This window comes from Triturus cristatus, chromosome 3_1 (genome assembly GCF_964204655.1).
Source record: "Triturus cristatus chromosome 3_1, aTriCri1.1, whole genome shotgun sequence".
Taxonomy (NCBI): domain Eukaryota; kingdom Metazoa; phylum Chordata; class Amphibia; order Caudata; family Salamandridae; genus Triturus; species Triturus cristatus.
Window position 1 is genome coordinate 66,393,646 of NC_140583.1, and position 18,045 is coordinate 66,411,690.

The 18,045-nt window shown below is 46.0% G+C and overlaps 1 protein-coding gene across 1 annotated transcript in view; it reads right to left on the reverse strand.

The window, feature by feature from the left end:
• Positions 1 to 18,045, reverse strand: part of HSD17B12 (hydroxysteroid 17-beta dehydrogenase 12) — a 400,959-nt gene that overhangs the window by 290,146 nt on the left and 92,768 nt on the right. The window contains exon 2 of the mRNA XM_085643463.1: positions 17,652 to 17,698. Coding sequence (XP_085499589.1) covers positions 17,652 to 17,698 — 47 coding nt within the window. The remainder of the gene's footprint in view (positions 1 to 17,651; positions 17,699 to 18,045) is intronic.

Genomic DNA, 18,045 nt, shown 5'->3' on the forward strand with positions numbered 1-18,045 from the left:
AGAGTACAGAGGCCTCTGATTTTCAACTCTCGTAGATGGCCGCCACCCCAAACTAGAAGTGATGTATCAATCACCACTGTCAGTTCTGGGTGGGGTAGAGAGAGGGGTCTTCCGTTGACCCAATCATAGTCCAGCAACCACCATTGGAGGTCTTCCACAGTCTCCTATGAAATCTTAACGTGCGTGCAGACGTCCCGTTAATGTTGTGCTCACTGCGACTGGAGATCCCACTGCAGAGCCTCCATACGCCACCTGGGGTGCTTGACCAACAAGATGCAGGAGGGCTTCAGTCTCGGCAGTCTCAAAGTCAACCTCACTAAAATCTAAGATAGAGGCTGAAAGATCGGGCTCATACCATGAATGTCCCGGGGAAAAGGCACAAAAGCGATCCATGTCCAGAATGGCTGAGACGAAAGGCAGCACCTGAGAAGTAGTCAGGAGAAACTTTGGCATGATGATTATGAACACCAAAAATGATGGACTGTACGCTGTTATTTGGAGGTGCTTGAAGACTGCTGGAGAGAGCTTACCTTCAACAGCCAGTCAGAGGATAGCTAAAGGCTGGAACTCCTTACCTCTGAAGGCGTGTTGCGACCACCGCAATCACTTTCATGAAAACCCGAGGTGCACTGGTAAGACCAAAGGGGAGCCACGCAAAAGGAAAATGCTCTTGGCCCACTACAAACCACAGGTAGCACTGGTGGGCCAGCAGGACAGGTGTATGGAAATTGGCGCCCTTCAGGTCCAGCACCACTATCCAGTCCTTAAGATTGAATGCAGACAAGATCTGTGCTAGGATAAGCATTTTGAGTTTCTACTTGCAGAGGAAGACGTTGAGAGGGCATGGGTATAAAAAAGGCTGCAGGCCTCAATGAATAAATGAATGGCATTTATAAATCGCAAACAATCTCCCCAAGGGGTATCTTGGCGCTACCATCTGAGAACAGAGAATACTTGTCCACCCACCTGTGGAAATGTGGATTTTCCTGATCAGTTATGTCCCCTATCTTGGACCCCAACGGTTCTATATGCATGTTACAAGTACATGTATGTTCCCTCCAGTTCCAGTTTCTAAGACGCAAACATATGTGTGTCTACCGTCGACATGTTCTCTGTCAGATCCGCCATCACAGGGTTGGATATTCGATTCCTAAGTATGAAAGGCCACCGACTTTATATGGCTAAGTTACTTCATTTTTACTGTTCAGGCAAGTAGGCCCGATTCTGTCCTCAAAGCCTTTCCCTGCTCTCTGTCTCTGACAGCTTCAGCTTGAGCTCGCATCTGTATCCATGAACTTTGTCCTACTCCCTGTGCAGCTAACGGTGCCTGCCTCGGCCAGTTTTCGCCTGTCTGCCAAGAAGCTGTATTTCACCTTCGAATTATCTATTTTGCTCTCCAGCCGATGCATTCCTGTCCAGTGATTTAGGTAAACATTTCCTTTAGCTCACAAGCAAGGGACTCAGCCTTTCCGTCCTCCTGCAAGTGATTCATAGCCCTGTTGCCATGGAAAGTTTTCTATCCCTCGCATCTCATATAGACACTTAGACGCTTGTACACGTACACAGTCAGTATAGAATAGATTCTGTCCGAGAGTCTCTTCCTTGTGGATAACATAGTTCTTTAAACATAGGATGTTAGATATGATTTGGGATTAGGTTGACTTGACCCCCAGACTTCTCGTCTCCACATGTAGAGCTAAATGTCAAGTCCCCTTCACCCCCTAGTTGCACGTCAATTACACGTCATGCTGCCGCGCGCGCATCTATGCCAAGTATTATCTTATAGATCCACCTATGTCTGATAATTCTAACCAATCATGTTTCTTTTATTCCTTATTACGCCTAGTTTCGATTATGTCACTGTTTTGTCACTTTTCTTATCAAATGTTACGCCTTCTACATTCGTTTCATTGTAATGTACTTATTATAAAAATACATGTCTGTTAATAAATTATTGTACTTCACTTCCTGAACCCTCGTGGTGACGGAACCTGAAGGCCGCGACTCGAGTCGGCCATTTTGAATGGAATAAAGCCCATTAGAAAACCTCTTATACCACGGATTCTGCCTCTTGTTATTTTGAGCTATTTACTTTATTTTAAGATTCCGTATGAAATTCAGTCCGGTATTTTTATTTACCACATAATGGCGCCCGAACAGGGACACTTTCTCATCTCACGCGCCGGCGGTGCGTTGCAGGCCCGGTCTCCTGCCACAGCTGGACGGACCATAAACGCGTACCAGCAGGATTTCCTGTAAGCTCCCTCCGGTCAAGCGGGGGCGACTGAGGCTGCGATCAACCCAGACGAGGCGGTGAGAAGTGCGAAGTATCCCGACCAGAGCCTAGCTGAGAGAGCAAGATCCGAGGTATACAGAGGCCCACCAGGTTTTCCGAAATCCCGACGTCCAGAGGGTCCGATGTCCGCAGTTATCGAGTCCTGTCCATTCTCTGAGGCCTTCCGTTTCAAGGAGCTACTCGGTGAGTACCATCGCCGGGGAGGCGTGTTGACGCGCACATAGGTTGTGCCGGTCAAGACGGATTTGGGTACACAAATCCGGTCTGCACTGTTTAGCAGTGTATATGTACTGTTTAGCAGTATATCAAGTATTCCGAAGTATTCAGTTATTGTCAAGAATTCAGCGTGGTGATTAGTTAGGCAGACTGTCATCATTGTCGATCATTGTTATAATGTTTAATGTTTAATGTTTAAAGTATTCAGAAATGTCTTGCATATTGTGGTATGAATGACTGTTCATTGTTCACTGTTCATTTATGGTGTTTTTCGTATTAAGAAAATTCAAGAGTAAGTATCAGATCAGTTGTCAATATGCCGCTCTTCTCGAAGTTAAGACAGATTACTACCAGAAAAGGGGTGCTTGAAGAAGCAGTTCCTATTCCTCCTAGGGACACCCCAGGGCATTTTATGTACCATAAACATGGCTTAGATGCCATATTGTTTCTTGATCTATGGGTAGATTATACCAAAGGATTACCGGAAAGTCAAAGGTGGCCCATAGCGGGAACCTGGGATGCAGAGTGCATCATGAAAGTGGAGGAAGAGTTATGGAAAAGAAAGGTCAGACAGTCACAGAAAGACGCTGTTGAGTTATGGCGTAAAGAATCTCATAGACGAACAGAAAAAGCACGTAGACAAGAAGAGAGGAGTAAAGAAAGTTCAAATAAAGTTCAAGAAAATCTATTAATTGAGGAAGGTATCCGAGTGAAATCAGAACAAGTGAATAGACAAAGAAATGCTCTTATGAATGGTATATATCCCCTACTAGCCGAAGGATTACCTAAGGCTGCTCCAGAGATACCAAAAGACTTGCCACCCCCATTATTTCCAATTAAGGTACATCCAAAGGGGCATCCCAGAACCGCAGAAGATGTTTTTCTTTCCTCATATCTAGACGATGCAGCTCCCGAGTATGCTAACGCCACACCACATAGACCGTCTGGCGGAGGGGTTCAACGTCAGGATCAGGTATCTGTCCCCGTGCAACAGCAAGTCCCGATACAAGCTTCGGCAAGCACATCTGTTTCCGCATCTGTCTCCGCAGTCGACTCTACAGGGGTATCGACACCCATAGTTGCTGTGTCACGTTCAACGAATCCATTCACACCCGACGCCCCAGATGGGGCCACGGGAGGTGCTAGCAGTACTTTTACACCACCTAGAATAAATAAACTTGTCTTTCAAGAGTCAACACATTCACGTACACCAAAATTCGTAAATGAACGTACGCTTAAGGAACTCCTTGTAAATTGTAGATATGACCCCGTGGTCGGTAAAGAGGACGAAATGGTCCTGGCATCATTACGTATCAGGCGAGCCGCAGAGTATTTAGCAAGGTTACCAGGGATGACTACGCATCTAGATAACATATATCATTTTGTTCAAACAGGACGAGATCCAGGATGTATTAACAGAGCTATGGAATTTCAGAAAGTAGAAATACAGGGGGAACTGTTACGTTTCCTCATAAACTGTGTAATCAGAAATCAAGATCGTCCGGGGGTAGACCCGAATGCAATGCTTATTCTTACAAAATGGAGTCAGAACATATCAGAAGGGAGACACGATAAGCAAAATTGTATAATAGCCATGTGCCGAAAAATACGTAAAGAAATAGAGCGTATTCATGAAGAGAGATTGGGAACAGACGAGTTTGAGCAAGATGAAGTGTCCGAATCAGGGAACTCTGCAAGACAGTCAGAGACCATAGCCTATGTAGGCAGAGGAAGATCTTGTGAAAATACTAGATGTTTTTCTGATCCCATACACTCTGTATGTCCAAATAATAGCAGAACGTATCCGACGCCTGTAATAAATCTGAAATCTCCTGAACATTCGTTTCAAGCCGCAGATAAAATACTACGAGAACGAAGGGGTTATCACCTCCTCGATTCCATAGATGAGCAAGAATTAGCCAGATCAGCCGTTCACTGGATTGTTAGTCCTGAAAAATACGGTGATGAGAACGTAGCACACACGTTTCTCAACCTCAGTACAGATGAACAACGTTTAGCTGGAATCTATATGATTCAGCAACTCCTCATATTATATAAGAGCCAACATGCTGACCCTGGTCCTTTACCTGATATATTAACGGAACTACTCACGAACAGATGGAGAGGTTCTAGTAACAAGCTAATTAAAGAGATATTAGTGTCACGTAAGCAGTATGTCCTTTTTGTAAGTCCGGATTCTCTCTCGCTGCCCCACAGAGAAAGAGCGCCGTACTATATGGATAGACAAAATCCCCTACGAGAAGTGCACCCAATAAAAGGCGAAGACAATGAGTTTCACCGTGTATTTGTTTACACACCCATATCAAAAATGGAATTATTAGAAATGAAAAAAGTAGTACCTAGTCATGACAAAGACCCAGCGGGTTTCCACCGAGAAATTAAAGACATGTTACTGATGGGAGAGTACACCTTTCCTGATATTATGACGATATTAAAGGTGCTTTTGCCTGCTGGCATATATGAAAAACTGAAAGAAAAAGAGTGGGAAGTGGGAGACCAAAAGATAGACTGGACAGCATTAGCAGAGGAAGAAAGGGGCCGAGCTGCAGGTTCGGGGCTCGGGGATAAAGTTAAACTATTACCAGGTTTACTAGTACAGGTACTGCCACGTTTATTAACTACAAAAAAGGAAGATTGGGGTGCAATCACAGCCTGTAAACAAAAGCAAGATGAAGACACAAGCGATTATTATGCTCGATTTGAAAAATGTTTTGGTATAAATAGTGGTATAAAAGCAAGTAGTGATTCATATCCACATTTATTTGTGACAAAATTAGTGGAAAATGCATTACCTCCAGTAAAGAATAGAATATTGAAATTCGAGAGTACCTGGCAAAGTAACACTCCGTCGCAAATGCTACAAATGTTACAGTATCATCACAATAGAATTAGGGATGAACAAGAACACGAGCATAGACGCATGAAGGATACAAAAATGAAAATGCTAGTTTCTCAGACAGTACCAGCAGATGGTCACAAAAAGGGTGTGACACATTCTGGTGATTCTGCAGTTCCTGTAAAAGGAACCTGCAATTACTGTAAACAACTAGGCCATTATGTACATGATTGTCAAGTCCTGAAACGAAATATAGCTACAGGTATTGCAAAAGAGAGACCACGATTAGTTAGACAAGATCAGAATGAACAAGGAGCTATGCAGCATGGACAGTCCATGCCAGTTCAGCAACAGTCCATGCCAGCCTCACAGCAACCCATACAGTTTGTGCCAGCTGCACCACCGTTGCCTGCTACTGCCACACAAACCACAACACGACAGATGTATCAGACTGCACAGTATGAATACCCTGAGTATCAGCGTTACGCATGAACAAGCCTAGAGAGGGAAGTTGACTTACCGCTTATCGAAATTCCTGTAGATCAAGAAGGACCTTATGTACATAGTGAATTATTAGGTCAAGATAGAAAATTCTTACTCGATACAGGGGCAAGTCGAACAACCATAAAACGTAGTGAAGTTCCAGGGGCACCCCTCTCAGGCTCTCAAAATGTTTCCCTTGGTTTTTCGGGAAAACCTATTGTTAATGAAGTATCACAGCCTCTACCACTTACGATAGGACCTTTGACACGAACTACAGATTTATTGCTTACTAAATCATGCCCAGAAAATCTGTTAGGAATTAAGACTCTGAAAGCACTAGGAGCCATAATATGTTGTTCTCCGGAAGGAGTAAGGTTGTTTTTACGTGATTTTAAAGGTCACTATGTGTCCAGAGACATGGATCCCCGACTACAGACTTTACCAGTACATCTATGGGCACAAGGCCCTACGGATGTTGGCTGCATGAACATTACACCCTATCGAGTTACATTGAAAGCAGGAGTGGTACTACCACGAATGCGACAATACAAGTTACCGCATGATGCTGTAGTGGCTTTGTTGAAAATCATTGATGAGCTGATTGCCCAGGGAGTAGTTGTAGAAACAGACTCCAATGTATGTAATTCACCGATAATTCCGATTCTTAAACGAACTGATCCTACTGCTCCACCAGTGTACCGATTGGTTATTGATTTGCGTGAACTAAACAAGTGTATTGTACCACAATTCCCTGTGGTCCCTGATATATCATCATTGTTGACAGCAATTGATTCCGAAGCAACATTTTTTACTGTAATTGATCTCAAGAATGCCTTTTTCAGCGTCCCAATAGATCCGGAAAGCCAATACTTGTTCGGATTCAGTTTAAATGGGCGCAGCTTTAAATTCTCACGCGCTCCTCAAGGATTTACAGAAAGCCCCAGCATCTACAGCCAAGCATTGAAACGAGAACTTGACAGTATCCACATGCCAGTCAATACTGCACTGCTTCAATATGTCGATGATCTGCTGATCACCGCGAGAAGCGAGCCAGAATGTGAAAAAGCTTCTCTGACAGTTTTACATTTCCTAGCCGACAAGGGGCACAAGGTGTCCCCTTCTAAGCTGCAATTCTGTGTTCAGCGAGTTATTTATCTTGGTCACTCGCTGTCCAAGGAGGGAAGGCAGCTTACACCAGATCGCATCCAGTTAATTGCTAACATGTCAATACCCCAGACACAAAAGGAGGTGCGGGCTTTCATAGGCCTCACTTCATATTGTAGGCAGTGGATCCCTCAGTACGCATTTCTAGCAAAACCACTCATTCAGTTAACCACACAGGAGGCAGCCACATCGACTGTTCTCCCTTGGACTCAGGAACATACACAAGCTTTTGAAAGCCTAAAGGAAGCTTTATGTCAAGCACCTGTTTTAGCAACACCATGTTATAGCAAACCTTTTACACTCTTTGTTACAGAACGCGAAGGTACTGCCTTGTCAGTACTCACTCAGGATCAAGCAGGATCATGCAAGCCATGTGCTTATTTTTCCAGTACATTAGATCCCGTAGCTCAGGCTTTGCCTGCATGCCTGAAATCAGTGGCAGCGACAGCTTTAGCAATCAGACAAAGCGATGCCATAGTATTAGGACACCCATTGATAGTACAAGTACCACATGCAGTAGAGGTTCTTGTGAACCGAACACAAACACAACACTTGACCATAGCAAGACTTACCGGTTATGAACTGACATTGTTTCAACCACACATAGAGATCCGACGGTGTAATACATTGAATCCTGCTACACTATTACCTGTAATTGGAACAGACCCACTAGCTCATGATTGTGTTGAAATCATTGAAATAAAGACGAAACCTAGACAAGACTTGACAGACGTTCCATTGTTAGATCCAGACCTGACGTTGTATGTAGACGGATCATGCATGAGAGCAAGTACAGGAGATTTAGTGGCCGCGTATGCAGTCACAACAGACACTGAAGTTATTGAGACACATTGTATAGATACTCTGTCAGCCCAAGCAGCAGAACTTATTGCTCTAACGCAAGCCTGTATTCAAGCCACAAATAAGAAAGTTAATGTATACACTGACTCACGTTATGCATTCGGAGTTGTACACGACTTCGGCGTGCTGTGGCGAGAGAGAGGTTATTTAACGTCCCATGGTGCCCACATTCAGCACGGGCCCCTCATTCATGCTTTGTTAGATGCAATACATCTACCCACTGCTATATCGATTATGAAATGTAAAGCACACACGAAGGTTACTGATACCATTTCTCAAGGCAATGATTTAGCTGACAAAACAGCTAAACAGACTGCTCAGAATCGCACATTAGACATGACAAAGCCAATAGTTCAGACCCCAACACAGTGTATGACAATTAAGGATCCCGCACTTGACGTAATTGACATACAGACACATGCCACAGCAGAAGAAATAAAGAAGTGGACTGAACTAGGAGGGATCCAGACAGATCAAGGGTGGATGACGAAGGAGAAATCTGTATGGTTTCTCCCTGATTCCATGGTTCAAGCCATTATAGCTACAGTTCACAGTCCAGCACATTTAGGAGAGAAGGCTATGCTAGACAGCATTCAGCACATTTGGTTCAACAAACATTTACGAGCAGCAGCTAAACAAAAAGTTCGTACCTGTATGATATGTTGTCAGTTTAATCCAGGAAAGAGTGTTCCCGTAGAGCAGGGTGGATTTCAGCCTCCTGACCATCCTTTTGAAGTCCTCCAGATGGATTATATTCAGATGGAACGTTGTCGAGGATTCAAATATGTCCTCGTAGTTGTCTGCGCTCTCTCCCGTTGGACAGAGGCGTATCCCGTATCAGATTACACTGCCCCGACTACTGCCAAGCAGCTAGTTCGAGAATTCTTCCCACGGTACGGTTTACCACGTGTTGTATATTCAGATAACGGTCAGCCTTTCTCATCCGAATTAATGAAACATGTCTCACTCTTGTTGGGATATCAGTGGAAATTCCACTGTGTCCGACACCCCGAGGCAGCAGGTCTCGTAGAAAGACATAACCAGACACTGAAAATCAGACTGTCCAAAATATGTAGAGAGAAAGGTGTCGACTGGATAGTAGCATTACCAGTTGCACTATTTTACATGAGAATGGTAGCACACTCTAGAACAGGGCTATCCCCGTATGAGGTGATCTTTGGTAGACCACCGAATATGTGGGGGACGCCTATACCACGCAAAATAACTGACATTGACTGTAACATGCTGACAGATTACTTGGCTTCCTTGATGTCTGCACCACAATCTTCTCGTTCACAGGTAGCTGCAGCCTTTCCCGACAACACTGAGGCGAAACCCCATGACGTTGTTCCGGGTAATCTTGTCTTTGTGAGAAATTTCGACAGGAAAAGTCAACTGGAGCCCAGGTGGAAAGCACCCAAGTTGGTCCTGTTGACCACAAGAACAGCCGTGAAGATCGAGGGACGCAAAGGGTGGATTCATTCAAGTCACGTCAAAAAATTTCATGGACTACCTTCAGATATAGACACTGTGCCCTGCACTCCCTCACAGACTGATTCAAAACTTCCTTTTGTTGAACAGAATGACTCTCAGTACTATAAATTAAAGCTTAGGCCCAAACAGTCGAGCAATTTGATTGTTTAAGTCCTCTCCAAGGTGAAGCGGTTGAATTGTCTCCGACATGTATCCCTTGGACCTGAGTAGAGAAAATACCCGAGAAATGTTGAAACGACAGGCGTATTGTAAATCACTGCGTAGCTACTGTATGAGGACATTATTAATTTTGTTTTTATTGAGTATTTTAGTAATTATTACGAGTGTGATTTTGCACATATATCATCCTATCTCTAGACATGTTTATAATGTTGCTGCAGAACATTCTTTTAGTGACCTACCGCCACATGAATTATCTTATAGACTTGCGCTGCGCAATAACACCTTCATTAGTATGTTACATCATTCCCATCAGACTAGTAATGCGACCAATTGTTGGGTGTGTGGCCGACTTCCTCCCTATCAGAATAACAAAGGAGTTCTGCCTTTCTTTCCACATCCATTCACACACAATGGCTCCTGTGGAGCATGGTTTAGTTTATTAAATTCCATAGACCCAGACACAGCAGTTTATCAACAACATTGGATATGGGGAAATCTGAATCTAGTTTTATTCAAAGTCTGTCACCCTAATAAGGAGGGTCACCCCAGTAGAACAGGAACTGATTTAGAAAATGAAGTGTATAAATTAGGTAATTTTACGCCTAATCTTATGATTTTGAATGTCAAATCCGAAGTTGAACTAATTCTGCCCACTATGTCAGTATTCCCAGTAAAGGGTGAATTATGTGTAAGAAAAGTTGGTTCCATACATATGGGCCATAGCCAATGCGTTACTACAGTAGAATATAGTGATCAAGGTAAATCTTCATTTAGAGCTTCTCGTCATTCTTACTTTATATGTGGTCAGACGGCATATATGCGTCTGCCTCTAGATTGGGATGGTACCTGTTACATAGCATTCCTTTTGCCACCTGTTTTCCTAGCTCCTCCTGATTATTATCGAAATGTTCATTTAGTACACAATAGAGAGCAAAGAGATCTCCCAGTTGTCGATTATACTGAGACAGCATGGGACAAGTATGTAGATTTCAATAAAGGTATCTTTCCCTATATAGGTACAATATCAAATAGTAAGCTGATACGCAGACTCACCAAGACTCTTGAAGCTGTAGTAAACGAGACTATAGCCGCCCTAGGCAATCTGACAGAGGAACAATCAGTGATGAGAATTGTTGTTCTCCAGAATCGTCTTGTCCTTGACGTCATCCTGGCCGATAGGGGCGGAGCTTGCAGGGTCATCGGATCCAGCTGCTGCATATTCATACCAGAAAATTCGCCATCTGTATATAAAGCTATAACACACCTTCATAAGATTGTAAGCCAGATACACGAAAATCCAGGCACTTGGACGTGGTCCGGGTGGTTTTGGAGTGTGATATCAGCCTGGGGATGGAGAGTTCTATCCTTCCTAGGTATTGGCCTTCTTATGCTCTTCAGTTGTTGTTTATGCCTACAATGTGGACCAGCGATTTGTGGTCTGTGTGCCACATCATGCATTCCATATCACAGTTCTTGTTCAAGATCCCGGAAGAAGAAAGAAGAAGAAATGATGCTCCATGAGCAAATCGATGGAATGATGAAGATTGATGTCTCGTGAAGGGCAAGAAGGGGACAAGGAGGGAATGTGGAAATGTGGATTTTCCTGATCAGTTATGTCCCCTATCTTGGACCCCAACGGTTCTATATGCATGTTACAAGTACATGTATGTTCCCTCCAGTTCCAGTTTCTAAGACGCAAACATATGTGTGTCTACCGTCGACATGTTCTCTGTCAGATCCGCCATCACAGGGTTGGATATTCGATTCCTAAGTATGAAAGGCCACCGACTTTATATGGCTAAGTTACTTCATTTTTACTGTTCAGGCAAGTAGGCCCGATTCTGTCCTCAAAGCCTTTCCCTGCTCTCTGTCTCTGACAGCTTCAGCTTGAGCTCGCATCTGTATCCATGAACTTTGTCCTACTCCCTGTGCAGCTAACGGTGCCTGCCTCGGCCAGTTTTCGCCTGTCTGCCAAGAAGCTGTATTTCACCTTCGAATTATCTATTTTGCTCTCCAGCCGATGCATTCCTGTCCAGTGATTTAGGTAAACATTTCCTTTAGCTCACAAGCAAGGGACTCAGCCTTTCCGTCCTCCTGCAAGTGATTCATAGCCCTGTTGCCATGGAAAGTTTTCTATCCCTCGCATCTCATATAGACACTTAGACGCTTGTACACGTACACAGTCAGTATAGAATAGATTCTGTCCGAGAGTCTCTTCCTTGTGGATAACATAGTTCTTTAAACATAGGATGTTAGATATGATTTGGGATTAGGTTGACTTGACCCCCAGACTTCTCGTCTCCACATGTAGAGCTAAATGTCAAGTCCCCTTCACCCCCTAGTTGCACGTCAATTACACGTCATGCTGCCGCGCGCGCATCTATGCCAAGTATTATCTTATAGATCCACCTATGTCTGATAATTCTAACCAATCATGTTTCTTTTATTCCTTATTACGCCTAGTTTCGATTATGTCACTGTTTTGTCACTTTTCTTATCAAATGTTACGCCTTCTACATTCGTTTCATTGTAATGTACTTATTATAAAAATACATGTCTGTTAATAAATTATTGTACTTCACTTCCTGAACCCTCGTGGTGACGGAACCTGAAGGCCGCGACTCGAGTCGGCCATTTTGAATGGAATAAAGCCCATTAGAAAACCTCTTATACCACGGATTCTGCCTCTTGTTATTTTGAGCTATTTACTTTATTTTAAGATTCCGTATGAAATTCAGTCCGGTATTTTTATTTACCACACACCTCTAAGGGAAAAGAAGAGGGAGGAAAGCAGAGGAAAGATGCAAGTAACACTGGGAGAAAAGCCACGTTTTTGGAAACTTTCTAAAAACCTGAAGGCTGGGAGCTACTTTGACAGTAAGTGGGAGATGGTTACAAGCTCTCGCCCTCAGAACAAAGATAGATCTATCCTCTCTGGTTAGTAGCCTGAACTTTGGGATCCTTAGCAAACTATTCTTGGCGGATCTTCACTTTCTAAGAGGGGTATGAAGCACAAAGCGATCTGACAAAAACTGTGGCCCCATTTGATGAACTGCCCTATAAACAATAGTTAAGAGTCCAAATAAAATCAGCTTTTCAACAGGAAGAAAATGAAGCTGCCGAAGACCGTCAGTGGTAGAGCTGCCACGGGGAGTTTTAGAGTCAATCTGACGCATTTTGAACTGCTTGCCTCTTCTTGGTTAGATATTTGGGCAAACCTCAAATACTAGTACAGTAGTCCAGTCTTAAGGTGACTGGAGGACTGAATAACAGTCTTTCTAGCTGAGAGGGGAAGAAAATCTTTAAACTTTGAGGGACTTGATTACAGCCAAACTCATTCCAACCTCTGTAGGTGAAGGAGGATTGTCCGGCTTTTACGCCCCCCTGTCCGAGGCGGAAACCTGGCTGCGAGATCCAAAACGATTCATTTTGGTTTTCTCTGCATTGCATTTTAAGAAATTACGGTTCATTCACCTGACCACTTCGGGGAGACAAGTTTTAAAACTAAGCGCCGAAGTAGAAGAGTTCTTATCAAGAGCCGATATCAATTGGGTATCATCCGCATAAGACATAATGGAGATCCCAAAAGATTTGATAGGCGTTATAGGGGGAGGGCCATATATACATTAAATAAGGCTAGACTAAGGGACTTCATATCTGAAACCTATTCCTTTGATTTAAAATGTCCAATGTTGGTCACCTGCCTCTTATTTTCCAAGACTGGAGTCGCCTCCACACAGACCACCAATACCAAAGTCCGCCGGCCGTTGAAGGATGTCGTGACAGTGTCGTGACAGTGTCAAAAGTTTCTGACATATCCATCAGCACTGCATTTACCACTGTCCATCTTTCCCAGAAAATAGCAGCAATAACAACAACATCCTAGTTCGAGCGCTGGCGCCTCTCGATAACCCCTCTGGCCAAAAGATCTCGCACATCCTGCTGCAAAATGAAGAAATGGTCTCAGTCGGTCGCTGGAGGCAGTGGAAGGTGCAGCGGAGGAGAGGACGGGAGAGGTGTATGCACTGCGAGAAGCCACCGGTTTGATTTTATTCCGGCCAATGTGGACGAATCTGTAGATTCTGCCTCCCACCGGGTGGCTGTGCACCTCGAAGGGCACACTAAAGAGGTTTGACAGGTGGTGCTGGCGAGGAGGGGGGAGGGAAGGGGAGGAGTGGCCGGATGGCCTTAGCCACGGGGGCAATGGGCACCATGGCCTCGACCACGCACTCGCTGGGTTCCTTGTTGAGGCTGGAGGCACAGAGCAGCTCTACCACACTCTCCAAAGGAGCAGTCAGACTGTTGCGAGGTGGGCGGGAAGGCCCAGAGAGTACAGAGGCCCCGCCCCTGAACATGCCAATCAGGGCGTGTCCGTCAGGGAGTACCGGACTTCACCTGAGAACCCAGTCAATCGCCCAGTGATGAATGGCACACTAGTGCCGATGGCATCACTACTATGGTGAACCGCCTGAGCAAGGACTGGCAGGAGATCTTCAGACACCAGGGAAGCATTGTGCCACAGTGTCCAAAGGGCATGGGAATAGCATCTCACCAGGCAGCTGGTATTAATGATCACTGTGTCAAATTGGGAGCAGAAAATACTAGTTTCCGCCCACTTCGACTCCCTTCAGGGAGAGTGGCAGGAAAGGAGCTGTGGTTAGGTCAGCCCTGCATAAGCCTGCTCCACTAGCCGTTTGGGAGAAGGGTCCTGCAAAGAAATGGAGGGTCGTCTAGAGCAGGGTGTTTCACCTGGGAATGTGTCAATTGTCTGGGGGGGACAGAATAAGGTTTAGCCCAAGCCCCAATAGGGTATCAGTCAGGGCCTCATTATAAGGTCAGTGTTTTAGTAGATGTTTGCTTTAGTTGGAGGACTGCTGTCAATTCACTTAACCCTTGCGGAGGCGGCGCTGAAGTCGGGGTGAAGGTGGAATGGAGCGGGACTTCAGTAGCGTCGGACTGACTCAGTCAGAGGGGACTCTAGGCACCACCTCCTCCTTCCACAGAGATGAATTCGGCACCGGCGTTGAAGAGCCCTGGGCCGTCATCTCGGAGGCGGGTTGAGGCCCAGAGGAAAGATGAGCTTAGAGCTCTGTTTGTGCCAGAACCGGGTGCGTGCATTGTTCAAAAGTCAGGTGACTTCAGAAGCGAGCTTGAGGCTTGAGCAGCGCCCCACACCCGTTAGGTGAACTAGTGTGAAGCAAGTGGGCTGTCGACTCTGCCAATCAACTTTTAAAGTGGACCATGACCTTGAGCCGTGCTGTGGGGGGGTTTGATGCCTGGTGAAGCTTCGGCTCTGGGCCCCCGGTGACTTTCAGGGTCATTGATGTGTAGTCCCTGCAGGGCTTGGAGCCGTGGCTCCATCACAGACATACCTGGTGGGGATCTGGCAGAGACATTATTTTCGACTGTCCTTGTCTTTCAACCGGTCAGTTTTCGGGGTGACATCCTTTACAGACTGAGAAAAACCAAACTTTTGAGAGGAGTGTCTATGAGCGACAATTAGGGACCTTCGGATCCACAGGCGAGGAAAGAAAAGTCAGCAGCAGGGGTGGAGCCGATACCGGCGCTGCACATCATCTCTCGAGTCAATGCGGGCCGCACAGCGCCACCTGACGGCACGACAAGGAACTGCCGCAAATGTTACGGGTCCAGTCTGATGCCGAGGGAATGTTCAAAAGGTGAGGAATCTGCTAATAGAAGTCTCGAAGAAAAACGGGGACTATTAAAGTTGAATTAAATCATTACTTCGCTGCCGTTTGATATATCTCTTGGAAGCTAGCAAATAAGCACACTGCACGGAAAGCAGCCCTAGCTGTGCACGGCCAAACGTTTGGGTGCAGGGCCTGGCAGAAGCACACCACTACACTAATGAAAGTTGTACACGAAGGACAGTGAAAGCAACATGCACAAGTGAAAAAGAACCAGCAGAGATCAGAGAGACTAGAAGAACAGTACAGAAAAAACATGACCGGCACATGCTCAGAGCACTAATTGCAGTATGGGTCAGAGGTACAGGAGCAGGACAGCGAGTGCAGTATGACCTCCGTAAAACAAGTGCGCGCTCAGGACAGTGACAGTCGGAGCACCGCACAAAAGAGACCAGCACTCTCACAGCACTGAAGGCAGCAAGACCTTTAAAGAAAGGCAGGCGCTAACGAATGAAGAGGAGCTCAGGTAACACAGAAACCTGCTCAGTCCAGTGACGGCAGCGGGGCAGCACAGCACAGGTAAGACATGCATGTACTCAGGGCAGAACAGCACAGGTAAGACATGCATGCACTCAGGGCAGCACAGCACAGGTAAGACATGAATGCGCTCAGGGCAGCACAGCACAGGTAAGACATGCATGCACTCAGGGCAGAACAGCACAGGTAAGACATGCATGCACTCAGGGCAGCACAGCACAGGTAAGACATGCATGTGCTCAGGGCAGTACAGCAGAGGTAAGACATGAATGCGCTCAGGGCAGCACAGCACAGGTAAGACATGCATGTACTCAGGGCAGTACAGCACAGGTAAGACATGCATGCGCTCAGGGCAGTACAGCACAGGTAAGACATGCATGCGCTCAGGGCAGTACAGCACAGGTAAGACATGCATGCGCTCAGGGCAGTACAGCACAGGTAAGACATGCATGCGCTCAGGGCAGAACAGCACAGGTAAGACATGCATGCGCTCAGGGCAGCACAGCACAGGTAAGACATGCATGCGCTCAGGGCAGAACAGCACAGGTAAGACATGCATGCGCTCAGGGCAGTACAGCACAGGTAAGACATGCATGCGCTCAGGGCAGAACAGCACAGGTAAGACATGCATGCGCTCAGGGCAGCACAGTACAGGTAAGACATGCATGCGCTCAGGGCAGCACAGCACAGGTAAGACATGCATGCGCTCAGGGCAGCACAGCACAGGTAAGACATGCATGCGCTCAGGGCAGTACAGCACAGGTAAGACATGCATGCGCTCAGGGCTGTACAGCACAGGTAAGACATGCATGTGCTCAGGGCAGTACAGCACAGGTAAGACATGCATGCGCTCAGGGCAGTACAGCACAGGTAAGACATGCATGCGCTCAGGGCAGTACAGCACAGGTAAGACATGCATGCGCTCAGGGCAGTACAGCACAGGTAAGACATGCATGCGCTCAGGGCAGAACAGCACAGGTAAGACATGAATGCGCTCAGGGCAGCACAGCACAGGTAAGACATGCATGCGCTCAGGGCAGTACAGCACAGGTAAGACATGCATGCGCTCAGGGCAGTACAGCACAGGTAAGACATGCATGCGCTCAGGGCAGAACAGCACAGGTAAGACATGAATGCGCTCAGGGCAGTACAGCACAGGTAAGACATGCATGCGCTCAGGGCAGTACAGCACATGTAAGACATGCATGCGCTCAGGGCAGTACAGCACAGGTAAGACATGCATGCGCTCAGGGCAGTACAGCACAGGTAAGACATGCATGCGCTCAGGGCAGAACAGCACAGGTAAGACATGAATGCGCTCAGGGCAGCACAGCACAGGTAAGACATGCATGCGCTCAGGGCAGTACAGCACAGGTAAGACATGCATGCGCTCAGGGCAGAACAGCACAGGCAAGACATGCATGCGCTCAGGGCAGTACAGCACAGGTAAGACATGCATGCGCTCAGGGCAGTACAGCACAGGTAAGACATGCATGCGCTCAGGGCAGTACAGCACAGGTAAGACATGCATGCGCTCAGGGCAGTACAGCACAGGTAAGACATGCACGCGCTCAGGGCAGTACAGCACAGGTAAGACATGCATGCGCTGGGGACAGCGAGTGCAGTAGGGAGACAGCAAGTAAGACGGGGAGCGGCACTGCACTATAGTGCAGTAAAGGCATGCACTCAGGGCAGTACAGCACAGGTAAGACATGCATGTGCTGAGGACAGCGAGTGCAGTAGGAGACAGCAAGTAAGACGGAGACCAGCACTGCACTATAGTGTAGTAAAGGCGTGCACTCAGGGCAGTAAGTGGAGCACAGCATTACAAAAATAAAACTGCACGTTTCAAATGACTTTTCAACCCCATGCACAGAGCTGCACAACACCTTTAAAGAGCCATCGCTGAAGCCTCCTCCGCCACCAGACTTACCTCTTGTGCATAGGCCTTCCCTATCCCGTCGGTAGCTCCAGTGACAACTGCGGGGAAAGGAGACAGAAAAGATAGGGAAGGCATAAATTAGAGCGTAATGTTTTTTCCCCCAGTCTGTGATTATCCTAACGTTGCAAAAAGTGGTCGTTTTTTATAGAAATCAATTCTGATTATTAAAGAAAACCCCCAACCATGGTTTTACATTCTAAATTCAAAGTTTGTATTTCTCCAGAACAATCACTATTAAACTATACGGCCTACTAGTGCAATTGAAATGCGACTCATACACCTTGTAGTCCTTTGTCTGATGTAACATTTCCTATACAGTGATTTACACATTTATGATTGGTTGTCTGTGTGTAATGTGTGTGATATAAAGTTCTCGGACACCCTA